Raw genomic sequence first — 27,553 nt, 5'->3', positions numbered from 1 at the left:
GGTGGGATAGAGCTGTGCCTACGTATACTCAACAATAACTGTGGGTAGTCCATAGGCCTACACCGGGAGTTTTCTCAAAGCGGCCTTCCTAATTGTGGGTTTTTGTTTTTTTCCAAATTTACTCTGGTGGTGGGAGGAGGTATTATTAAAGGTACCCCCCTGCATTGTTACTGCACAAAACCTGTCCTCTGACCTGAGTGGGCAAGATGGAGTTTGTACTAGAAAATCTAGAAACGTACACTGTGGCCCAACTCAGGGAGTTTTGCCAGCGGGAGGGGGTGTACTGTCCCCCAGGAGCAAAGAAGGGTGCACTCCAAACCAGCTTAAGGGCTTGGGGGGAGGCACGCAGGGAAAGCAAGGCTGAGGAGGAAGACAGGGATGGAGAGCCTGACCCCGAGGGGGCTGAGATGTACCAACCTGAGGTGGGGAACCTGTCAGCAGGGCCCAGAACCATTTCTAGGGGGGGCAGCCGTGCCTCTAGCGGTGGCTTGTCTGAAGTGGAGCTAACGGACCGGAGGGAGAAAAGACAGCTCACATGGGACTTAGCAAGGCTGGAAAAGGAGAAGGAGGAGCAGAGGATGGCCCATGAATTGCGACTGAAAGAAATAGATCTTCAGATCTTGAGAATCGGGGCACAACCTGTTCCTAATGGTGGCAGCCAAACCCAAGAGATCACCAGGGAATCTAAACCATACCTGCCAAAGGACATAGTGGCTAGCTATGGAGTGGGCGACGATATCGCCAAGTGGCTAGCGGCCTATGAGGTCTCACTGAGGGCCCATGGGGTTCCGGAGAAGTACTGGGGAGGGGGATTGTATAAGTACATGCCTCCAGCTGGTAGGGATGCTTTATTGGCCCTCGAAGAGGATGAGCAAACCCACTACCCCACCATGAAGCTGGCGCTCATCAGAAAGTTTGGACTAACACCTGAAAAGTACAGACAGAAGTTCAGGGGTAGTCACAAACTGGGCACACAGAATTGGGTGGACTTCCTGGACTATGCGAAGAAGGCAATGGAAGGTTGGATTCAGGGCAGTGAAGTGAGGAACTACGAGGAGTTGTTTGACCTAGTACTGAAGGAACACCTGCTCGAGAAATGTTTCCCTGAACTGCGGCAACACCTGGTGGATAGCAAGCTGACCAGTCCCCGGAAGCTTGCTGAGGAGGCGGACATTTGGGCTAGTACCCGGGTGTCCACAAGGGGGACTGGAGGGGATACTCAAAAGGCCGGACAGGGCGCCCCCCAGAAGAAAGAAGGAGGGGAAAAGAAAAAGGAGTTCTCCAAAGGCCCCCAAAATAACTTCCAAGGGAAGGGAACAGGATTCACCTCTAAGGCTAACCCACCCAGAAACCCTAATCCTGGCCAGAGTCAGCAGCCAAGGGTTGTCCATTGCTACGAGTGCGGTGGCGTTGGACACTATAAAGGAGATCCGAAGTGCCAGAAACGACCACCCCCTCCCACTGGAGGAAAGACCCCCGGAGTAGCTAGTGCAGTGCTCGGGGAGGAGATGCCCTTAGCTAAGGGAAGGGAGTGGGCGGGTGTCACTTTAGTGTCCCTGGGAGAACGGGAGATGGTTCCTAAGATCCAGGTGCCCGCAAATACCGCAAAGTATGGGCAGTGGGTCACCATCAACGGCCAAAGAGGGGAGGCTCTGAGAGACACAGGAGCCAGTATGACTATGGTGCGTAGCCAACTGGTGTCTCCAGAGCAGGTAATTCCCGATGTACTCCACCCAGCCGCGATGGCTGACGGCAGAACAGGTCACTATCCAGTGGCCGAGGTTCCCTTTGAATGGGGGGGGGTTGCAGGTTCACTTCGAGTTGCCGTAAGCCCTGCCGTGCCAGTCGATTGTCTGCTGGGAAATGACATGGAGCACAACGCTTGGAAGGAGGTGGAATACCGGACTCATACCGAGATGCTGGGTACACCTGACTGGGCCTGTGTTAGCACAAGGTCCGCGACTACCCGAAGAGGGAGTTCATTCCGGCTGGAGCCTGGAACAAAGGCCCAGCCAGCTGCCAGTCAAGGGAAGAACCGAGGACAGGGGGAGCCTGCCTCGGCGTCTCCACCCCGTAGGACGGATAGGCCACCGGAGGTGGTGGACCAGGAGTCTGCGGAGGCGGACGTTACCAACCTGGAGGACCTACCCATCCCGGCCGAGTGGCACGTGGAGGGAGGCCCGTCCAGGGAGGAATTCTGCCAAGGCCAGAGGGAGTGCCCTACCCTTGAGGGGCTGAGGCGACAGGCCGAAGCCCAGGCAGCAGGGAACGTTGAAGGGAACTACAGTGTTTACTGGGAGGATGGCCTCCTCTACAGTGAACCCAAGGCACCCCTACACGGATCGTCACGAGCCTTGGTAGTTCCTCAACGTTATCGAGCCTTCCTTCTGGAGTTGGCTCACGAGATACCATTGGCAGGACACCTGGGGCAAGACAAGACCTTCGCCCGTCTTGTCCCACACTTTTATTGGCCTCAGATGAAAGTGTCGTCCGATACCTACTGCCGGACATGTGTGTCTTGCCAAGCCAGTGGGAAAACAGGGGTGAAGCTGAAAGCTCCCCTGGAACCACTTCCTGTCGTTAGCACCCCCTTTGAAAGGGTGGGCATCGACATTGTGGGTCCATTAGATCCACCAACTACAGCTGGTCACAGGTTTATCCTGGTTCTGGTGGATCATGCCACACGGTACCCAGAGGCAATACCTCTGAGGACCATAACAGCACCTGTTGTGGCTAGGGCCCTGATGGGAATCTTTACCCGAGTGGGTTTTCCCAAGGAAGTTGTGTCCGACAGGGGGACCAACTTCATGTCAGCATATATGCGGGCAATGTGGAAGGAGTGTGGAGTGACCTACCGGTTCACAACTCCTTACCACCCCCAGACCAATGGTCTAGTGGAAAGGTTTAACAAAACCTTAAAAGGCATGATCAGAAGTCTGCCTGAAAGCCTGCGGAGGAAATGGGACGTCCTCCTACCCTGTTTACTTTTTTCCTACAGGGAAGTGCCACAGAAGGGAGTGGGCTTCAGCCCCTTCGAGCTTCTGTATGGGCACCCTGTACGTGGACCTCTCAACCTGGTGAGAGACGGATGGGAAAGAACTCCCAGAAAGCTCCCCCAGGATGTGGTGAGCTACATGCTGGCCTTCCGGAGCCAAATGGCTAAGTTGTGGAAGCAAGCTTCTGACAACTTGGAAGCCAGCCAAGCAGTAATGAAGGCGTGGTATGACCACAATGCTCACCCGGTGGAGTTGGAGCCTGGCCAGAAGGTGTGGGTGATCGAACCAGGAGAGCTTAGTGCCCTCCAGGATCGCTGGTCAGGACCCTTTGAGGTGTTGGAGAAGAAGGGTAAGGCTACCTACTTGGTGGACCTGAAGACCCCTCGTCAGCCCCTGCGGGTGCTGCATGCCAACCGCCTCAAACCCCACCACGAGAGGCCCGAAGTCATCTTGATGATGGTGACTGACGGAGGAGAGGACGTGGAAAGCGAGCCTCTCCCTGATCTGTTTGCGTCTCAAGAGAAGGATGGGTCGGTGGAGGGAGTGATTCTCTCCCCATCTCTAACTCCTGAACAGCAGGAGGACTGTCGCCAGGCCCTGGGGCAGTACTCTGCGTTGTTCTCCCTTGTCCCGGGTAGGACTCACCTGTGCGTCCATGACGTGGACACAGGAGACAGCCCACCTGTGAAGTCCAAGATCTACCGGATGTCAGACAAGGTGAAGGCCAGCATTCATAGTGAAGTCACTAAGATGCTGGAGCTAGGAGTGATTGAACCTTCTAGCAGCCCCTGGTCCAGTCCGGTGGTGTTAGTACCGAAAGCTGCACCACCGGGTGCCCAACCAGAACTGAGGTTCTGTGTGGACTACCGGGGACTGAATTCAGTGACAAAGACTGATGCACATCCGATCCCTAGGGCGGATGAATTAATTGACCGGCTGGGAGCTGCCCAATATCTAAGTACCTTTGACCTTACTTCGGGGTACTGGCAGATCTCTTTGACTGATGGAGCAAGGGAAAGGTCAGCCTTCTCCACGCCCAATGGCCACTACCAGTTCTGTGTGATGCCCTTTGGGCTCAAGAACGCACCTGCCACGTTTCAGCGCCTGGTAAACCAGATCCTCACCGGAATGGAGAGTTTCTCTGCTGCTTATCTGGATGACATAGCCGTCTTCAGTAACAGCTGGGAGGATCACTTGCGTCACCTGCAAGCTGTTCTCCAGGCCCTGAGACAAGCTGGATTGACGATCAAGGCCAGCAAGTGCCAGATCGGGCAGGGGTCGGTAGTGTACCTTGGACACTTGGTGGGTAGGGGAGCGGTGCAACCCCTCCAGGCGAAGATCGAGGCCATCATGGCCTGGGAACCCCCCAAGACACAGACTGAGGTCCGAGCATTTTTGGGCCTCACGGGATACTACCGCCGCTTCGTGAAGGGGTACGGTACCATCGTAGCCCCCCTCACGGAGCTCACGTCCAAGAAACAACCTCGACGGGTAGTCTGGACGGAGGCTTGTCAGCAAGCCTTTGAGAGATTGAAGAAAGCCATGTGCGAGGCCCCGGTCTTAAGGGCCCCAGACTTTTCCAAGAAGTTCATTGTCCAGACAGATGCATCAGAACATGGCATTGGGGCAGTGTTATCGCAACTCAACGAAGAGGGTCTGGATCAACCCGTGGTCTTCCTATCCAGGAGACTACTTCCCAGGGAACAGAAGTGGAGTGCAATAGAGCGTGAAGCCTTTGCAGTGGTATGGGCTCTGAAGAAGTTGCGGCCATACCTGTTTGGCTCGCACTTCCTAGTTCAGACCGACCACAGACCCCTTCGTTGGCTGATGCAAATGAAGGGGGAGAATCCCAAGTTGTTGAGGTGGTCTATTTCCCTACAGGGGATGGACTTTCAGGTGGAACATCGGCCTGGAGTGGACCACGCCAATGCAGACGGTCTCTCAAGGTATTTCCGCCTTAGTGATGAGAACTCCCAAGGGGTTGGGTAGCTCTCCCCACTTTCAGCTGGGGGGGACGCGTGTTAGACCTGGCAGCCCTTTGGGTGGTCCCTCCTCATCATTATTTATTTTGTCCCACTTTTGCCTCAAACCCTGTTTGAATTTTTCCTTTTTGGGAACCACCAGACTTTTTAGTGTTGCTACAGATTCAGGGAGCCATTTTAGCTACCCCTGAAACTTCTGTCTGAGGGCCTGAAGCACAAAATGGTGGCCACCTGTGACATCACCAGCATCCACTGGAACCTACCAGCACCTTCCAGAACATTCCAGGAGATTCCAGAACCCTGTGACCGTTGGAGGCGGTTTAGAATGTTGGGAGGATAAGAGAGGCAGTTGGCAGTTGGAGCTGGCAGTTGGCACCTGACTGGTGAAGAGAGAGGAGCACAACAGTGAAGGAGGAAGGAGTGAAGCAGCAGGGGTGGAAACTTGTGCCTGGAGTGGGGTCAATAAACCCACCCTTGATACTTGTCCCTACTGATGGATCCCAGCCTATAGCCCTGTGTGGGAAGAAGACAGAAGAAAACCATCCTAAGGACCTGGACAGCAGGAACAGGCCTTAGAACCAAGAAAACAGCAAGATTCTGACCTGAGAACTGGTTTCCCTGGAGTCCGGCGTCGAGTAGCCTGAAGACCTGGAGCCCGAGGTGGAGAAGCGGCGCTGACTGAAGTAGCAGACGTCGTACCCGGAGCCGCCTGAGGTCGTGAGAGGGCGCCGACGGGGGTCGTGAGGAATACCAGAGGTCGAGGAGGAAGTGAACCGAGGTCGAGCGAGCGGCGTCATCGGAGGAGTGAAGTCCGCCCTCCGGAGTCGTCGGAGACCGAGGTAGAGGAGCACCGGAGGTCGGGAGTGAGGATCGCACTCCGGAGTCGCCCGGAACCTGTGAGGAGGAACACCGGAGGTCGGGGGTGAGGATCGCACCCCGGAGTCGCCGGAAGTCGACATCGAGGCCAGGCCGGCCGACGTCATCGGAGCCGAGAGCGCCATCGGACCGGAGCCGCCCGAAGTCGACATCGTGAAGAGACTGCCCGACGCCGTCGAATCGGAGGTCGAGATCGAACCGAGGCCACCGACATCGGACCGGAACCGCCTACCGGCGTCGTCAAAGAACTGACATTGTGCCGAGGCCGCCGAGACCGAACCGGAACCGCCTCACGGCGTCGACACGACTCCAGCGGCGTCGGAACATCAGAAAAAGGGCAGTAAGTGGAGTAGGGGGCGCCTAAGGCCCTGTGGAGACCTGAGAGACTACTCTAAGGGGCTAGGGAGGTGCTGAAACCAACCTGACTGTGCCTGGGGTGAACTGGGACTAACCTAGAGAGGTTGTGTGGAGAGAGAAAGCCAGGGCACTGGTATTCCCCCCTTTGATCTACCTCAGTTTAGGCCTCAGCCTTGTCCCAGCCAGGGAGTAGCCTCCCCCCTCAAGCCTTCCACAACCCTACAAGCTGTGCCTGGGCCAAATCAGCCCTTAAGAAGTGAAGTGTCATCTGATTATATGAGGGGTGCTGTATACTTGTAATTATTTATTGGGGATACTGTATTTATTGAGTTTTTACCTATTTATTGCTGCACTATATTTATAGGTCCACAGGACTTGTTGGTGTACAATATTTATTGGTACAGTATTTATTGCCTCAAAGTATTTAATTGTCTGTATATATTGCCCTTGTATTTATGCCCTGTTATTTATGATCACCCCTATTTATTTCATCAAACAGCCGATATTTATTTGACCTGCACTAATTGAAATTTGTATATTGTGATTGACTTATTTATTTTTCCAATCAGCAACTAAGAGAAAAAGATAAAGAAAGAATATTTTCATAATTTTTACGGTGTAGAGTCGTTTTTGGAACGGATGCACGCATGGTTATTGTATGGGTATATTGTATGCTTAGCACTGCGCCTGTTTCCTGACCACTCGAGCCAAGCTACCACAGTGTGTTCGGGGAGTCCACCACCACCCTGCGGAGTGGAGGTGGGCTGTTTCCAACAATCCCATACCAAGATGTGACTGAAATGTGAAAGTAAAAAATGAAAAGGATGGACTTTCTATAGGACCAACTTTATTCCTCCTTATATGTGCCCCTAATTCAAAACTTAAAAAGGTTGCTTAATATGCATACCGAATGGTATGCATATTAAGCACAAAACCAGGAGTGCAGTTCCTCTGGGAGAAGGGGGGTTAAGAAAAAAAAAAAAAAAGGGGGGGAGAGCGATTAGTCTCTATAGAATGCCCTCACACACCTAGCAAGGTGTCATGCTTCATCATAGGGCTGTGCTCCTCGTCGGGCCGGCGCTGCAATGCCCGACGGGCTCCCGCGAAGGGGCTCTTTTTCGGAGATCTTTTTAGAGACAGCGGTATTGGTGCGTGGGGGTAGGTGCAACAAGTGTAGTGAGTGATGGTGTAGTGAGTTAAAATAGGTATGGTATTGCCAAACAATGAACCATTTTATTCTGATGGTATACCAGCCTAGGTAAAAACAGGTGACCCCAAGGGATTATAATGCTCCCTAGGGAAATCAAAAGGTCGACATGTTTCTTGCTCTATGCCCTTACGGGTCGGTGGCAATTCATCAGGACCAAGTGAGAAAGTGCTCCAAAAAATATATGATAAACTCTACTACATAATAGGTGGCTCAAAAATTATAAGTACATCACCAAGCAAATCCATTGGGCCCCTAAGAGGAGTGGACCCGCTGTTGCGTTACCTAGAAGAAAAAGAGAAAAGAAGGACAACACAGACACATAAAACTTTACAGCATTTGAGAATTAGGTGCTGATGGGCTCCTGTAGGGAACCGTGCGTCTATTGTAATAGCCAAATCAATGTGTGCTCACACAGAAGATCTCAGAAGAGGATCGTGCCTTGTCGTATAAGGGTTACCAAAATACGTGATACTGTGCAAACACCATATATGCCAATTGCTATAATGTGCTTCACGAAGTGCTCAATGGCAAGAATGGATCTCAGAAGAGGATCGTGCCTTGTCGTATCAGGGTTACCAAAATGTGTGATACTGTGCACACACCATATATGCCAATTGCTATAATGTGCTTCACGAAGTGCTCAATGGCAAGGGGTCGCGATGTGTGACCGAGCGGGAATATCCTTAAATTGCACTGTCGTCCCCAGCCCTCTAAAGACGTTTATAAACATAATATGCAATCGGGGAGGTGTTGGGAGGCTAAAGTGGCGGTTGGTGAAGACGCTGATCCCACGGATGCTAGTGCTAATGGCTACGTCAATCCCAACGATACTCGTACTGATAGTTGCGGGGCCCGGGGCTGGGATTCGTGCCCACACCACGACACGATGAATTCAGGACTCACTGCGAAGTACACGATCTTTTTCGGAAAATTCGTCTGAGAAATTTCTTCACAGGCCAAAATTCCTCTTCCCAATCAGACTCAGGCCTGCGAAAACCATCCACCTTCACGCCCTCGTCTGCAATGGTGCCACCGGAAATTCTGGCTTTCGAAAAAGCAGTCATCAAGGACATTAGTACCATGACAGAGAAAAAAACCTTCCATAACATTTCTCGCCTGGAAAACTTGGCGATAACCGATCTCAGCAAAGACACGACGATTACCATCAAAGAGGCAGATAAGGGGGGAGCAATAGTGATCATGTCCACCCCGGACTACAGAACGGAATGCCTAAGACAACTGAGTGATACACGGTATTACGTGCAAATCAAAGAGGATCCAACCAAAAAACTGATCATTACAATAAGAACACTGGTGACCAGTGCTTTAACACAAGGCTGGATATCAAAAAACGAGTCAGAATTCTTAATGAATAATGATCCCCGTATACCGTACTTCTACACATTACCAAAAATTCACAAAGGTGTTCTACCCCCACCTGGGAGACCCATTGTGTCAGGTATCAATTCGGCTCTGGAACCCCTTTCGCGGTTCTGTGACCACTTTCTACGCCCCCTGGTACAAAAGACTCCAACTTTCCTACTCGACACAAGGGATGTCCTCAATATCATCAAACAAGTCAATGAGACTGGCAGTAGTGTGGATGCACTTATTACCTTGGATGTAGAGGCCCTCTACACTAACATTCCTCAGAGGGCCACCCTGGATGTTGTGGAAGAAGTACTTCGAGCACAAATATGGGACTCGCCCACACCAATCTCTTTCATCATGGAGTGTGCAGAGATTGCCCTAACAAAAAACTACTTCCAATTTGAAGACCGCATGTACCATCAAGTCCAGGGCACTTCGATGGGGAGCACATTTGCTCCCAGCCTGGCATGCCTCTACATGGCACACTTTGAAGCCAATCACATCCTATCTGAGACTAATAACTATAAGGAGAACGTCACCCTTTGGCGGCGGTATATAGATGACATTCTCATTTTCTGGAAAGGGGATCTGAATTCTATCCCCCTTTTTGTAGCTTGGGTTAACAGCCTGAACCCCTATCTTCGGTTCACAGCCAACTCCTCAGTTTATGAGCTGCCTTTCCTGGATTTGCTCATTCTTAAAACCCCTTTTGGGTTGAACACCAAAACCTACAAAAAACCTACTGACAGCCATAGCCCACTACTCTTTAGTAGTTTCCATCCTAAGGCTTTACGTAACAACCTGCCATATGGACAATATCTCAGACTCCGACGAAATTGCAGTACACTGGAGGACTTCAAATCACAAGCACATGACCTCACAGGCCATCTGGCTCGAAGAGAATATCCGGGGACAATCACGCAAACGGCCTACAAAAGAGCACGCAATACCAACAGAGATGTCTTGCTTGCCTCTACAGAAAAAATCAAAACTGATCTAATTACGTGTGTAAGCACTTTTACCCCTGAATCAAACACCTTCCAAAAAATAATCAAAAAACATTGGAATCTGTTATCGGTAGGAGGCTGGGAAGTCCCCAAGCCCCGTTTTGCGTTCAAAAGGACCGACAATTTGAAAAGTATGCTTATCAGCACCAGACCCAAACTAGCCCCTCCGTCCAACCAACGACTGTGGGGCCTTCCACCTGTGACAGGCCATCACCCATGCGGACAATGTACAGCGTGTACCCTAACAAAAACAAGTAAATCTATCACCTTTTCAGAAACCCTAAATTGGCAACAAAAATCCCACACCAATTGCAACACCCGCAATTGTATTTATTTAATTCAGTGCCCATGTGACCTTATGTACATCGGCATGACGACACGTCCAGTGAAGATCAGGATTTCCGAGCACCGAAGCAACATTAGGTGCAAAAAGATTAACACCAAAATGTGCACCCACTTTTTGGAGAAAAACCATACTGCCAATGATCTTACATGGACAATCCTACAGGCTTTCCCAATGATCAGTAAGGAGGCCCTCTTCCGAAAGGAACAGCAGTGGATTTTCAGAATTTCTAGCCATACTGGCGGCCTCAACGATGATATACCATGGGCCACCCTTAACAATACATGATCCACCTCATATATGAGACGGCCGGTATTAACTAATAACTTGATCTCTACAGCCTACATTAAGGTGATTACCCTTTGTCACCGTAAACAACACCAATAGTCACAAACAAAAGTTTTTTTGGAGCATTAGGCAAAGACTCATTGGCTTGAAGTGCTGACCTTTACAATACATAACTCATCTTACACACATATATGTCCTGATGGTGCCAATTAAGTGGTCTTACTAGTGGATATACAGGTGAACCACTAAAAATAATAATTACATACTTGTATTCTTGTCCACCCCTTAGAATAAAAACCCACTCATAATCACCTTTCTATACCCCCCTTTTTAAGACTCTGAGGCTGTTCCATATTACTGCATCAGTCATGTATATATTTCGAATGAACCCCGCCATTGCAGTGTACTTTCTGCTGAGTTACCTTCCAGCGCGTTCTTAACAAGATCTGTGTTGTGCATGCCTTAAGCTGAACTTTAATGGGACACTCGTCCTTCCCTGTACTGTTCGCACAATAAAGTTTGTTGTCATCTCCAATATGGCCGCCCAAGTTTGCGGTCTAGTCGTTTGCCCCGGTGCGTCCGATCACTTCCTTTATCTAGGACACACCCCTGGCGGCGTGTTACGGAAGCCTGAGCCTCAATAGGATCCCGGTCGTGCTTGCGCCCCAACTCTGTAAGTACTTAACGTTTCCAGGGTGTTATTTGTGTACGACAACCTTCAAGGTACTTAACCCCTCCCTTAACTCTTTTAGGGCGAGCGCTCTACGGCCTCCAGGCGAATCCGTACAGCAATCACTGTCCCCCAGGGGGTGAGTCTCACCCTCACGGGCCCCGCAACTATCAGTACGAGTATCGTTGGGATTGACGTAGCCATTAGCACTAGCATCCGTGGGATCAGCGTCTTCACCAACCGCCACTTTAGCCTCCCAACCCCTCCCCGATTGCATATTATGTTTATAAACGTCTTTAGAGGGCTGGGGACGACAGTGCAATTTAAGGATATTCCCGCTCGGTCACACATCGCGACCCCTTGCCATTGAGCACTTCGTGAAGCACATTATAGCAATTGGCTTATATGGTGTGTGCACAGTATCACGCATTTTGGTAACCCTGATACGACAAGGCACGATCCTCTTCTGAGATCCATTCTTGCCATTGAGCACTTCGTGAAGCACATTATAGCAATTGGCATATATGGTGTTTGCACAGTATCACGTATTTTGGTAACCCTTATACGACAAGGCACGATCCTCTTCTGAGATCTTCTGTGTGAGCACACATTGATTTGGCTATTACAATAGACGCACGGTTCCCTACAGGAGCCCATCAGCACCTAATTCTCAAATGCTGTAAAGTTTTATGTGTCTGTGTTGTCCTTCTTTTCTCTTTTTCTTCTAGGTACCGCAACAGCGGGTCCACTCCTCTTAGGGACCCAATGGATTTGCTTGGTGATGTACTTATAATTTTTGAGTCACCTATTATGTAGTAGAGTTTATCATATATTTTTTGGAGCACTTTCTCACTTGGTCCTGATGAATTGCCACCGACCCGTAAGGGCATAGAGCAAGAAACATGTCGACCTTTTGATTTCCCTAGGGAGCATTATAATCCCTTGGGGTCACCTGTTTTTACCTAGGCTGGTATACCATCAGAATAAAATGGTTCATTGTTTGGCAATACCATACCTATTTTAACTCACTACACCATCACTCACTACACTTGTTGCACCTACCCCCACGCACCAATACGGCTGTCTCTAAAAAGATCTCCGAAAAAGAGCCCCTTCGCGGGAGCCCGTCGGGCATTGCAGCGCCGGCCCGACGAGGAGCACAGCCCTATGATGAAGCATGACACCTTGCTAGGTGTGTGAGGGCATTCTATAGAGACTAATCGCTCTCCCCCCTTTTTTTTTTCTTAACCCCCCTTCTCCCAGAGGAACTGCACTCCTGGTTTTGTTCTCGATTCCTTGGAGCACAGTGCAGGACCTCATTAAAAAGCTCTTGGTTCCTCCCCTTTTGAAGCATGCATATTAAGCAACCTTTTTAAGTTTTGAATGGTATGCATATTAAGCAACCTTTTTAAGTGTTGAATTAGGGGCACATATAAGGAGGAATAAAGTTGGTCCTATAGAAAGTGCATCCTTTTCATTTTTTACTTTCACATTTCAGTCGCATCTTGGTATGTGATTGTTTCACTACTTACCTTCACAATTTGGGTTTAATTTCGTAGACACTGTATTTATACGTTTTTGGGCAAGATGACAACCGATGATGATAAAAGTGGGCATAGCTGGTGAGTACCAATCAGCAAGCTCAATTGGTGTTGCGCACGTGAGGTGTCATCTTGTCTTCTCACATTTTTTGAAAGTATTGTTTCAAATATATTTGATTTCAAGAACCTAAAACACCCGGTGTAACTGATTTGGGACTTGATATTCTCTTTTTGTATTCACACTGAGAGGATTATTAGGGGGGATTGCCAATAGTAAAACTTTTTCTAAGTTTTTAAAAAAAAAACTGAAGGTGAAAGGCTGTTGGTGCCTACCTCAAATCAAGAAAAGAGAGGAGTTCAAAATACCGAAAGATATAGGGATTTGGACCACAGCTTATTGTGTCACACGGTGACTATACCTTCACAGACCCAGTCTTGTGTATATGATTACTTTCCCAGGTTTACCTGCCTTGGTAAATCTGGAAATGCGCCCAAATCCATGGGTGGATGTGTGGGAACACCCACACTCCACCCATGGAAAGCCTTCCCAGGGTAGAGTAAGGCAAGGCAGTGACTTGCAATGCCTTGCATTACTCCAGATTTACAAACCCATGCAGGGGCATGCAAGGTGGCCTTGCGTGGCTTGGTAAATCTCATTCTAGGATTCGCGTCGTCCTGCACCACCTTGCGTGGTGTAAGGGCGAAGCAAATCCTTGATAAATTTAGCTCCGAGTCTGGGCAGATTTCTGTGACAAATTGTAGATCGCCTTAATCACAATGTACTTTTTAGACCCCATCCTATATATGACAGAGATGGCAACAGCATGTTAATGCCTTGGTAATGTGAACGCTTCTGTGATTTTTCCTTTAATTTATTGCATATTTTGTAATACGATTCTTCATTTGCAGCAAAATGGAAACACTGTAAGACAGTCATCCAAGAGCTGAGTCTGGTAGTATCATGGTTGGACTACTTCAATGCACCAAGCAGCTGACTACCTAAAAGTACATTTTAAAGCTCCAAGGAAATCAAACCTTGTCGTCTAGTTTTATATGCAGACTTAAGCTTTTTCAATCAAATCATGTCTAAGCTGAAGTATTATGTTAGCTCTTGATCAGAGAAGGAACACAATCAAGACCCGTGCCTTGTGCACTCATCCTGAACTGGCTACACGTGTGGCTAATTGAGCAATGACGTCCAGTCCTAGCAACCATCCAGGCACCTCCCTCCCCTTACTTTAATTGCAATCCAGATATCAAGGTCCCAAGTCTCAAAGACATTAGCATGTGAAAATCCAATCGGCATGTGCAAATGATTGGATTTCAGAGCGTAACATAGACACAAAAGTTTACCTTGTACCAGTTACACTTCTGTAATATTACACAACTCTTTTGACACCCCTCAGGTTAAAGGCAGAAAACATTGTGGGGTTTGAAGCCCATTCTCTTTTGTTCCACTTTTGGCCAGAAATCAAGTTTTACTTTGACATGACGCCTTCGGCACATGTCCAGCAAATTATACTGTCCCATTTTAATGGTCTCAAGCAATTTTGATCCCAGAAAAAGGTAAATGTATCACTTTCCATTAAGATAAACCTCAGGCATTAAAGTGAAAAGCAGACAGATGTCTTTGTTCAAGCACTGTCTTATGCTACACAATATATGTCCATCATGCCACAGAACCTTTCCCTGTGATATTTTCGCAAACCAGCAATTTTCTGACTATCCGCAAACGGTTAATGGACACATTACTGATCTGAATATAACAAATTGTTCCCTAGTGCAGGCACAAATAAATCCATATCCAAGATGTGACTGGGAAGGGAATCCCCCAATGTTGGTGGGGGTGTAGGGACAGAGGCTTGTCTATAGGAAATATATTTTCTCCTTGTATCAAATTAAAATGAAAAACCTACAAATACTATTGCACTTGAGTGCTGCATATACAAATATGCAAATGCACAAGCATTATATTTTTGCACATAAAACTAATTCTTGGTGGGAGTAACCTGGAATTCACAAAAATGTTACAGAACTATTCTTTGAAAACTGTTACCATGCACCTTCTGATGACTGCTTCTGAAATCATCTTTGACGTTGAAAAAACGTTGGCAGTTATCTCAGATGCAGGCATACATCACCAGCTAAAGAACACTTTAATTTTTTGGGAAAATCAAATGTTTTATGGAAATCACAGGTCTAGTTCATTTGGTATCACTTGCTGATACTTATATACTTAGGGCCTGATTACGATGTTGGCCGGACAACACAGTCTCTGGAGCAGCCGACCTATGGTCGGCGGTCCCGACCGGCTAATTACAATGCCACTGAACTCTGTTTGGTCACATACTCCCATTTCTCAATGGGAGCTTGTGATACGGCCGTAAACCAGCTGTAACACAAGCTCCCATTGAGAAATCGGAGATGTTGTTCATCCCTGCACCCCGTGGCAGGCACCTCAGGGTGCCTGCCATAAGTTGCCAGGATCAACAAGGGGACAAGATAGGTGCCCCCTCGGCCCCCAACCGGAGGTCGCACGCACAAGGAGGCCCTGCTGGGGGCCCCCAAACACGCTTTCCAACATGGTTTCCTTATCGGACAGGCCAGCATGGAAACCATGTCAGAAACCGTGCATTGTAATCACAAGGACGGAAAAGCCCTCACTTTAGGATTACGAGCCGGCTCCAACTGGCCGACGGGCTCCATGAGTGTGTTGGAAGACAGCCAGAATGACCTGCCGGTTTACTTTCCGACGGCCACCATTGTATTGCAGCATTTGGAAAGTAAATCGAGATGCTGATTACAATGCGGTCAGGAACATTTCCGGGCCGCATCGTAATCAGCCCCTTAATCGTAGTTATCTAGTCTGGAATTGAATTTTCAACATATAATTCAACAGTAAAAGAAGAAAGACTGAGTTGCCATGACTCAATTTTTGGACTTTAGCATTGTCTTCCACACCAGACATAATTTCATGACGTTCTTCATGAAGATTAGAATGAGTAATTGTTTTTCGACCTATTATTTTGAAAGTTTCAGCCCAGTATGCTGAACTCAGAACCTCAGACATTGGGGTAAACACATGTCTTTGCCTTGTGCCTCTGACCTTTATTTGTGCAGATGGTTGTGGGTGGTGGGCACCATTGGGAACCGGGACTTTTTTCATCATCAGTCTTTTAGATGGAACAAGAGAAAAAAAGGCGGATCATGCAGTACTAAAGAAGATGCAGATAGCAAAACAACAACAAAGGGAGAAAGCAAGGGAGAAAAATAACCTACAAGTGTGAGATAAATAGATAGGAAGTGTTGGGTGTTGGAAGAAAGAGGCCCCCAGTGGAATCACAATTTGACAGCTTTGTGAATTAAGCCATCACTGTGAGCCTCTGAAAAGCGGACCCTCTGCCTGCCATTATGCCACATCAAAATGCAAACAGTGGCGCAGACAGAAGAAGTTGATCCAATTGTGTGCCTCACAAAATGTAGCTGTTTGTTGATTAATTGAATCATCGTTGCCTGGAAACAGTCTAACAGATCAATATTACAGAATTCTTTATCGAGTGTCCTGTTGCTTTGATGAGGGTTTTTCGATTTTTCAAGAGCGCTGATATCTCAAAGGGATACAGCAAAATCTGATTAAAGTGAACATAAAGTGCAAAAGCAGTCGCCTTCAAGTGCCTTACCTGTCATATCGGAGAAGTAAGTGAAGATTAACGGACAGGGCAGCACCATAATGTCACCAACGTTTGCACGCGGCCAGCAAGTGATGTTATCCCACAGACTCCCGCAACCTGCAAAGCAAATAAGGGTGGGCATTAAAGGCATGAACAAATCATGGTTCATCTAAAAATGATAGGCAAAGTGTTCTCACAGTTGCTGTGGTACTCTAACAAATCGGATGCAGTGAGATGCCTTTGTCTCCTCATTGGAGGGCCATGTAATGAGGCATTTGTGCAATTCGTGTGATTTGCTTTTACATAATTAAGGGAAATTCTGGAAAATTGCATTAAATTACGCAAAATTCGAAATCTGATTTTACACTATATTTTAGCGCAAAATGCTTCTTTGCACCTATTTTAAGCAGCCATATATGTTCTGATCATTCGTATTGTTCCCATGCCTGCTTTAAAGCCAAGGTTGTCATAACTCTAAGTAAGCATTCAAAGATGAACAAGCGAGTTTGTGTTGAGAAGAAGAAAAGCAAGACATAACGATTGTCTACCTCCAACTTCCAGGAGGTGAGGAAATAACTGCACACAGGTCACAAATATGGTTTTTTTTCAAATTTGAAAGGAAATATCTGGTTAAAAAAAAAATCCACATTTGCAATTTGCAGCTACAAACTAGTTCCTGTCCGAAAATTGTTATCACTGCCCAAGTAGCTATGAATCCAGTACTACTATTATTACTTACCCAGGCCAACATTTGTTTAAACTCCTTAATACTGATATAAACCTCGAACTAATTTTGTACTCATGATTCTACATACCGAATATAACTTCAAACAAGTCGCACTCATTTAATTGAAATTCCTGAAATAGCTTTTCGTGTTTTAAATTATTCTTGTTCTGCAGAAATATGTACTATTCTCATTTTCTATGGTAACTTTGTCACACACTTTATCTTTAGAATCATTAATCTTATCATTGGCACAATGTCCAATAATTTTGACATTTCTTAAAAGTTGAATTGCATAGAGTTTGACCCTATTAAATGTATCCTCACATCTCAATTGAAAAACCTTTCAAAATAGCTGAAGTTTTTACTTTTCAATCTAAAAGTTCACTTTTCATAGGTCTCACTTAGTGTATACACCCTAGAAAATATTCTTCATCAATGTGAAAGAATACTCTAGCTAGTGTAATGTATTTGCATGAATTGTGAACAACTCAACAGAATATATTGCTACAAAACCTCACCAACAATGTTACGACACAGTGAAAAAACATTTTCAAACAAGCTTTGTCAAGAGAAACGATGAAGTTGCTTTCCTATTAAGTCTCTACAATTGTTCAAGTCCCCCTACCTCTATTCCCGATATTCCAATGGTAACCAAACTTCCAAGATAGATACTTAGGCACACATTTCAATAAGACCCTCCAGACATCGCACTGGCATCTCAAAATGTCAGATGTTTTCCTTCTTATTAGTATTGCTTTACATGCTTTACTTCTTGAAAACCCACATTTCGAGTAGCCTCTTGTGATGTAATGTAATGTAAATGTGCATTTATAAAGAGCAAACTGTCACTCCAAAAGTAGCCTCCTGGCGCTAAATCTGAATCTGAATCTTAATTCTGAAATAAGTGGGAAAACTGCAGGTCTCTTTACTTTCTCATGGAAATTACTGGATGACTTGGACAAGATATATTGGTAATTCCTCATTTTGTAATGGACACGTAAGGTCTAACTCAGAAAGGACCAGATTTGCCCCACCCCGGGAGTTACCAGTACATGCAGTGTATGTAACTAGTGGGGTGTGGAAATACTAGCCCAGTTGTCTGGCCCACTATAATGAGGGTGTGGTATCGTCATGTCTTTGCCATGCATTCTCTCCTTGTCTATATGTGCCCTGCTGCTCAGCTAGTGTGACTGTGAGGTACTAGAATGCTGATGTGTGCATGGTTTGAGTGAGTGTCAGTTGGAATATGTGGACTGAGCAGCAAGGATAGTGCTCCCAGTGGGGCCTTCCTGCTGCCTTACTACCATCTTTACCTGTAAACTGAGACTCCTATCTTGAGAATAAACCTTATCCTGTTTCACCTATACTACTGGCTATCCTGCATCTTCATTCCCTACAATGGCGGCGAACGTAAAGAACAAAGCGTAAAAAAAGGCTTCTGCAGGAAAATGAGAGGAGAGTAGATTAAAACCGAAGATTACCTGAAACTATACAATAAACCTAATAGTAAAACTGAACTTATACAAGTGCAACCTGTAGGAATTAAAATTCCCTAAAGGCCCCACCGGTTTCAGCTGACAGCCTGCAGTTTGGGGCGTCTAACCTTATTTTCATCTATTTTATCAACAAGCAGTTAGTCTTTACTTTTTTTTAAGTTGAGCCTACCAGTTCACAAGACAGCAAATTCTATCTGATTGCAAAAGGCATATTGTGGGGTTCCTAAGAACATGCAGGGGCTTCCAGCCCACCCATTTCATACCAGTGGGCTTTTTTCTGTAACTCTTATTTGCTTGCTTTCTATTGGATGAATGTCCAGCTTGTGTGTGTCCCTCCACTGGAGTATAGCCTCCTTACCATATCTTTGATTGGATGGCTTCTATGCATCCCTTTTTAAGGACTTCACCACCATATCTTTGATTGGATGGCTTCTATGCATCCTTTTTTAAGGACTTCACCAATGTACTTTTCCTCATGTTGTTTCTACCCTGCCTGCAATGTTGCTTCTCAACCCTTTCCTTGTGCTACTTCATCTCCTTGCCAAACAGCTCATCCGTCAACATTTTCAATTTTAAAAAGAGCAATTTTGCGCTCCTTGCTTATTTTTTTCGGGATGCTATACGATGAAATGAAAAGGCGATTTGTAGAGCGAGAAACAATCACCCGAAGGTGTCAAGGTACAAGCAACACCTATTGGCTTTGCTAATGCTTGTTTACACTTTAGACCTGATTTATAATTTGATGGACTGTACACTATCCATTAGGGTGACAGTGGACATGATCTCCATCATTCAGATGGACTACCATTTGTCAAATTTAGAGGTGACTGATGGTCCCTGGAATTTTGGTCACATGATGAAGGGGTGGTCATTTTTTTTACCTTCCCCTCACCACCAGCTTCTCCTGGCAGAGATGGACTGGGAGAAAAATACATTATGCCATTCACCCTAAATAGGATGGATGGTCTAATGTTCTTCCTCTGATGAGCCCTATTCTGATCAGCTGTCAGAGGAATTGTTTCTTGACGGAGCCAAAAGATCCCATTGATGTCAAACTGAAGGTGCGTCCATCTCCAAATGAGGCAGGGGTAGTCAATTGCATTTACAATGGAGCACCCTGTACGCCAGACTCTAAACCTGGCTCCTACTTTTTTTCCCTCCTTTGGAAGTGAAGGATTACAAACTGCATTCTTGAGCCACAACCCGGTGTGGGACCAGGTCTACTGTGGGCCTATGCAAATGAATGATGATGAGGAAACGTAGACTATGCTGACAAGCAACTCTCCCGAAATCAGTGCGGCACCACCTCTCTCTCACCCATTGAGAACAGAAAGCACATCATCTCAGCTTCTCGAATGTAGTGGAGTGGAAGCAGCAGTGGGTGGCTAGTGAGGCAGCACTATGCCCAGGACATTTTTGTATTAAGGGGGTAGGAGGATGAAAGGACAGCATTGTCGAGGGTAGACAGTATGTGTTGCAGGATGTCAGTTATTTTTATTTTGAATTGGGCTTAGAAGGCAGAGTTCTCATGAGGGGGGTGGGAAAGGAAGGCAGGATGCTAGGTATTTCCTTTTTATATTGGATCCCCATTGATGCCTCAAGCCCTTCACTGCTGACCTGCACAGGTTAAGATATTTTATGGCACCATGCACATCACAAGATTTACATGGGTACTTTTGAGTAGTGTGGAGTTTTCCACTTTAGAATTCTCAAGGGTGATCACCTTGTTCCAGGTCATTATAGACACTGTCTTCAATTCTGACCTTTTTGCCTGGAAAGCACTGATTTCAGGTGTGTTAGCCCGATTAGTTCAATCGAAGCAAAACAATATTACAACATCCAGAATGCATTAGGCTATCACTCAAAACATCCAAAGTTGGAATCAGTGTACAAAATGATGTGGTGGGGGGTGGTCATCCTACTTCCAAGTGAAGTGACATCAGATGCAACTCAAACATTATTGTCTATTCAATGTTGCTTTGAAGCCTTTGGTGGAAACAGCCCCCAGTATTGACAGGTGCTCATCAATAACCCTACATATGCTATATACAGAAAGCAATCTATGTTGCATTCTAAGTTATGTTCTAAAAGGATTCATCCTTGTGGATAAAATCTTGGGTCTGAAAATTTATTTTTAAAATGTGATAGAGTATGACTAATAATTTACTGGCAACATCAAATTGTGTTACTTTCTTTTACTTGTATCTAGTATTGTACAGCATGAGTTGTAGTGCACTGTGTTTGTTTGTTTTAACTGATATATTGCATTCTCAATCATTCAGTTACATGTAAAGCATGACTACTCACCCGTGCGGATCTCAAGGCCCTGGGTGGGGGGAGGGGCTGGGTCTGTGGTTCAGTCGAAGAGCCAGGTCTTGAGGTTCTTCCTGAATTGCGGCAGCGATGGTGCTTGCCTGATGTGCAGAGTCAGGTAGTTTCAGGACTTTGCAGTGTGGTAGGAGAAGGATCTTCCTCCAGCCGTGGTCTTGCTGATCTGTGGGATGGTTGGCTAGTTCTAGGTGGGCAGAGCAGAGATGTCTGGTGGGAGTGTAGAAGGAGAGACTGTGTTTGAGGTATGCAGGTCCGGCATTGTGGAGGGCTTTGCAGGCGTGCATGAGAAGCTTGAAGGTGATTCTCTTGTTGACGGGTAGCCAGTAAAGGTAACTCCCAGGTGGCCGGTGATGTGGTTGCAGCGTGGGATGTTCAGGATGAGTCTGGTGGAGGAGTTTTGTATGGTGTGCATTTTTTTGCAGTTTCTGTGTGGTGCCGGCGAAGAGTGTGTTGCCGTAGTCGAGTCTGTTACTGACAAGCGTATTGGTGACCGTTTTCCTGCACTCAGTGGGGATCCACTTGAAGATCTTATGAAGGAGGCGGAGCGTGTGGAAGCAGGATGATGAGATAGCACTGACTTGGTGGTTCACTGACAGTAAGGACTCCAGGATGATGCAGAGGTTTTGTGCGTGGTCCATGGGGGTGGGGGGATTCTGAGTGCTGTGTTCACCAAGAGTCATCCCAGGCAGATTGTCTGAGTTGAGCTTGAGGCAGCTTTCCTTCTTCCAAGTGGCGACTGCCTTCATCCTGTCGTGGAAGTTGCTCTTGGCAGCTGTGGGTTCGAGTGTGAGGGAAAGAATCAGCTGGGTGTTGTCAGCGTAGGAGATGATGTTGAGTTTGTGGCTTCTGATGATGACTGCAAGCAAGTCCATTTAGATGTTGAAGAGGGAGGAAGGCATAACACAGCTATTCTCAGTGGGTTCTGGTTTGAACGGTGTGAGTCTGACTCTCCAGTTAAGAAAATATTTTATGTACTTTATTTAACCCTGGAATCTTTTTTTCTGCATGTGTACCGTCAATAATAAAATCAGTGCACATTTTTTAAATAGTGATCCTGGTAACTGTTTTGGATACATAGGGTAAGCTGTTTTCATAAAGAGTGGTTTCCAACTAATTTTTCTGAGTTTAATTATAATTAAAGTGCAAATTTAATTTCCCGACTATCCCATAAAAGCTCATTACCAAGACATGTCCCTTGACCTGCTTGCAGCCACTATTTTCCGTTGCCCTCTTTTTCACTCAATAGGGCCCTCTCCAGAGAGGGTGTCCTCATAACCTTGGTGCTTCAGCAGACTGTGGTTCCAGTGGCTACGCAAGTAAATCCTCTCTATCAGCGGCTTGGGAATCAAAGCATGGTACCACAAGATACTTCTCTGCCTGAAATAAGAAGGTGTGGTTGGCGGCAACAGTTCAGAGCCATGTCTAAACGATGTGCAAGGAATGAAACACACTAACCAGCATGACAGTGTTGATATCTGATTCTGTTTTGTTCTCTTATGCGTGTCCCCTTCTGTAATGAAGAAAGAACTGCAATCTAAGTAAGGTAGAATTATTGTAGAGAACTAGGGGTGTAGCTACACCTGATGGAGCAGTGCAGTGGTACTGGGCCCAGAGGCATAAGAGGCCCACTGCGTCTTATGCTACAATAATCTGAGAGCAGCACTTGGAGGCTGATGAGAAGCTCATTCATCAGTCTGCAGAATGTACAGTCTGTTATGGTGGAGCAGCATAATTTTGGCTCCACCCTTACACGTCACAAATATGCAGCATAGTTGTGTTCTTTGTACATGTTCTATGTGTGCCCTGATGATATTAATGTAAAGTGTTGCACTTGATATTATTAGTGAAGAGCATTTAACGTAGGATTAGAAATTCATTCATATACTCTGCGCCTTCACCGAATTAAATGATATACTCTCTAGAGACTTGATGAAAAACCATCATCCCCTATTAAGAGTGTGTTTACTTTAGAAACGACAATGACTGATGCAATGTGTGCACTCATGATTCATATGTGCATTTAGATGTAGTTCCTAGTCATACTTATACACACGTATTCAACTTTTTACTGTATGCTACATGTAATTTTAATCCTAATGTACTGACAGTTTTATTCATTTATGTTTGAATGTGCACACACATATTAAATGTGCACCATTAGTTTAATAGTTTTAGGTTATACTGACTTGGCTTGTTTTTAATTCTATATAAAATTTTGTTTTCCATTTTTTCTTGCATGTCTTTTTCTTTGCAGGTATGTTCACATGGTGTGTTAGTTTGAGAATAGATACAACATTGTACTAGAGACAGAATGAGAGCCTGGGAAGAAGATCGTGACAAGCAACATGGAAGGTCAGAGTGTCAACTGAAAGTGTCCATTTATTAATGTTGCAAAGGCTTACAGGTCACAATGGACAATACCATTCCCCTGCCTAGCCTGGGAGAAAAGGTCGATGTTATAGATCACATTTTAAGAGCAGAAAGGACAATGAAGCCGTTGGTGATGAAGACAGAGAGGTGCTACCTGGAATATTCGGGTGCAAATAACTGGAGTTCACACTGTTTGAGGTTATATTACTTTCCTTTAGACTTTGAGAGGTTTAGGCCTGTATGCTTATTCCATTAGACTTTTGCTGAGTGTGGCTAAGGCTAATAATAATTACTCTGACCCAAGATGACTCTTGACTGAGCTTCTTAAATGCTGACACATTCCCTTATTTCCCGCATTTTTCCAATTTTCCTACATTTCCCTGATTGTTTAGATCCTTTAGGTTCCAAAACCATCCTCCTTAGCTTAGATGATTTTAGATTTTACTCATGTATAGACGAGAGAAGAAGAAATATTTTTCTGAGTACCAAATCCTGCTGCTGAACTTTTGTATTGCTGTGACTGAACTACCTGTTTGCCTTATACTGGCACGCCTAAATTTCTTTAGGAGGTTGAGTATCCCGGTTGTTTTCTGTACTTTTACAGCATGGTGCTAAGATTTCTCTATCTTAACTTGACTGCTAACTTGTAATAAACCTTTTTTTCATTATAGTCACTGATTCCTGGTCCTTATTGTGAAGCCAAATGGGTTATACTGTTAATTGAAACTGATTGATTTAATGCTAAGTACATTAACTTCCAAGGAGGCAAGTCCATTGGAAGACAAATGGTAAGGGGGTTGGTCCAGAGCGCTGCACCAATAGGTAGAATGGAACACCTTATTCCCACAGTGTACTGATGAAGGAAATCACAGCTCGGCTGTGTTTACAGCACTGATTGTTGTTATATATTGCGCATGATTACCGCTACCTCTGCCAATCTGCATATAAAAACAAACGTACATATTGATCGATGCTTGGCCTTTTCCCGCTGCCAGGCGTGACACTTCACGGAGTTCGTTCTTGTGGGTGACCGATGAATGCAAACTGTCATAGAAATTGTGAATGCTTGTGTCTGACTAGGGAAGGAAATAACCCAGCAAGGTTAGAGGCATTAAATAAAACAGGTGACAAGTCAAGGTTTAACCCATAACAAGTAAAATGTTCGCCTGTTATTGTCTGCTCATTTCCCCAGGCACTCAGAGCAAGGCATTGTGGAAGTGTTATCTGCCTCAACTTCCCCATCCTTGTATGCAATATGGAGTACTTTTTTGAGAGTCTCTTGACCTGTGCTTTTCCTGTAGAATGTGGCAGAAGTATTCTTGCAATAGAATCATGTTTGTGAAAAGGCAGAATCTACCTTGCATGGCGAATGTGTTGTGTGCACCAACCTAGGTTGAGGAAACGGGCTTAACATAACTGCATTGTGTGTATTGTATGTACAATGCATATGAACTAGAAATATTTGCAAGCCATGTGAGAGCGGCCCTTCCAGTTTTCAACCTGTAACCTGCATGTTGTTTAGCGACCTCGCCATCAGGTACTTTACCCACAGAGCTCTCTGTCTAGAGGGCCTCAACGCTCTTATTAAGTCACAGCCAGAAAAAATATTCACAAATGTGGATGATAAGAACTATTGGGATTATGCAAAACAAGTATTGTTGGAGTCAAAAATGTCAAAAAGATCAGCAAAATGACTTAGCATAGGATATTGTTACAGAAATGTTCTCTAGTTTTCTTAACACGTTTACCTTTACCTACATGTTTATTACATCTTACTTTGGTGTTGCTTCCAGTAGCTATAATCAGACACTTACTTTCATGGAAGGGAGAGACAATGTGTGACATAGGGGTAGAGGGTAGTTTTTCACTGTTTAATGCTGCTAAGAGAACTGACATCCTCTAACAAACAATTCATCTTCTTTTGTGAAGACAGCTAGTAAGTATGAGTGGAAGTTGGTTAATGTAGCAAGGGCTTTAAAGTTTTATTCGAAGACATACTGTTAATTCATTAACACCATATTTCCACATTTTTGCTAATTAGTACAGTCAAACACAGTACAAACAACTCAGTCGTGCATTTATTTTACAAATATGAATAGGGATTCATTAATTGAAGGGTATTAATAAAGGGAAGATGTGAGATGCTATTGAGGGTGGTGAACATGTGTGCCTGTTAGTTGGATGAACTGGATAGAAACAACGAATAGTTTGGAAAGGATGTTTGGGAGTCCCTTGTAGCCAAAAAAGTTTGGGATGAGCCAGACTGTGGCGGCAAAGGCAGAAGAAGTGTGTTTTTTTATTTTACTATATCCAAGCCACAAAGCCACAGAAAAGAGGATATCATATGAGGAAGACATATGAGGCACAGACATAGATAATATATGTCTGTTCGTAATGACCAATGTGCTTCACCAAAATGAATCACATTTTTATTAATAATCTGCATTGAATATATTTAAAACATGCTCTCCTTAACACTTGGCTTGCATGGTTCTGTAAAATAAGATCATGCTAGCCAGTGCTCTTTGGGAGGACTAGCTGATGGATGGTATAGGAGACCACAGCAAGAGAACCATCCCCCAGGGGGTATCTCTAATAGTTATTTCGCTGAGATGGATGCAGTATTTATTCATTTATTTAGCGTCTAGAGGACGTTAAGTATCATTTGAGAACGGTGAGTGCTTTCTGAAGATGAAGTTGAGCCTCATTATAATGAAGAGAGAAACTTGTACATGTTCATTGCTCATTGAGATACAATACAATCTGGGAAAGGATATACTTAAGAGAATCACTGCATTAAACAGATACAATAATTTAGGGCAACACTAGAGGTAATGGCTGGTAACATATGGTCTGTGCAGAACATTTGATATGTAGTTGACATTTAAATAATAAATGGCTGATACAACATGGCAGTAAGTATAGGCAGAGAGTGTAGTACACAAGATAAATGAAACATAAGCAGAGAAGGACCTGCCTTATATAAGTGTTTAACCATGTAAGTTAGACAATAAATGTATAGAGACAGTCTACAGAGATGTGGTCATTTTGGGTGTAGGAGATGTGGTTGTTTGGGTGAAGGGGCAGCCACTAAGGAATTGGAGGGGTGAGAGAATCCCAAGGCTTCGTTGAGGGCTGGGTCCCTTTCAGAGTACAGTATTTGGTAAGCCTGTTCATGGACGTTGATTCACCGAAATGCCAGGGGTAGCGGAAGTGACATAATATACCCTTTGACCTTAATGGTGTCAGGAAGTGACATCATATGACCTTTGACCCTGCATTGTCCCAAGAAGTGATAACACATAATCTTAATCCTGATCACATCACAATAATTAACATTGATGAAGATACATTATTGCATAATTCATAATATATATTCTTCTAGAGGGAAACAAATGGTGGGAGTTTCTCTTCCCTGAGAAACTATTGAAACAATGGGCTTTACTAGTGCAAGTTAATGCACAATTTTCACATATATTTGCTAAAGAGCCATAAGCTCTAAAAAACACCCACTATATATTTAAGTCCTTTCATGGTGTGCCAAGCTACTGAAATCTGACAGTCCCCATGAGTTCACCCAATTATGTTTTAAAAATTTCCTATGGGTGCACACTTATGTCAAAACATACCTTCACTGCTAGGACCAGCATTTTGCCATGGTGGCTACTTTTTCCCAAATATTACATACAATATGCCAGTACCAGCATTTTCCTAATACTGCTTCTCTTTCACTATGGAGTTCCCTTATGTCAAAGGTGATATCTAATATGTCAAGGACCAAATGTTGTCATGGATGGCCCCATGAACTTGCCACAGTTGTCTTCCCATATGCCAAGAATTTCCTTCGATGTGTCATCACATGCAATTTGCCACAGGTGCCAACTATGCCAAGAATTTCCTGCAGGAGGCAAGCGCTGGCATTTTTTCATGGGTGCTCCATGCCAAAATGTACCTACAGAGTGCCAGCAGTAGCTTTTTGCCAAGGGTATCCCATATGCAAGTATTGCCTCCAGTAATTCAGTGCCAACATTTTGTCAAGGGTGCTTCTATAAACCAAGAAACAGGCCAGATTCACCCACGTATTTGCAAGCATAACAACACATGCTGACAAACATTCACTTATTCACCCACATTCTATCATTAGCACTGACTTGCACTCATTCATTTCCACCTACTCTCATGCACTCACTCTCACCCTGAATCACTCATTCGCACTCTCTCACTCACTCTTACTCTGATTCACTTATACTTATTTATATACTTATTTTGACAGAGACATCCATGACCCCATATGCAAACATACATGCTCACACATAT

At 45.3% G+C, this 27,553-nt stretch overlaps 1 protein-coding gene across 3 annotated transcripts in view; it reads right to left on the bottom strand.

Moving 5' to 3' along the window:
• The window catches only part of VIPR1 (vasoactive intestinal peptide receptor 1), an 806,458-nt gene that overhangs the window by 421,485 nt on the left and 357,420 nt on the right, over window positions 1-27,553 (bottom strand). For all 3 annotated transcript variants that reach the window (XM_085628778.1, XM_085628776.1, XM_085628779.1), the window contains exon 3: window positions 16,322-16,429. In XM_085628778.1, the coding sequence (XP_085484904.1) occupies window positions 16,322-16,429 (108 nt within the window). The remainder of the gene's footprint in view (window positions 1-16,321; window positions 16,430-27,553) is intronic.

This window comes from Triturus cristatus, chromosome 10 (genome assembly GCF_964204655.1).
Source record: "Triturus cristatus chromosome 10, aTriCri1.1, whole genome shotgun sequence".
NCBI lineage: Eukaryota > Metazoa > Chordata > Amphibia > Caudata > Salamandridae > Triturus > Triturus cristatus.
This window is presented reverse-complemented; position numbering and strand designations above follow the sequence as displayed.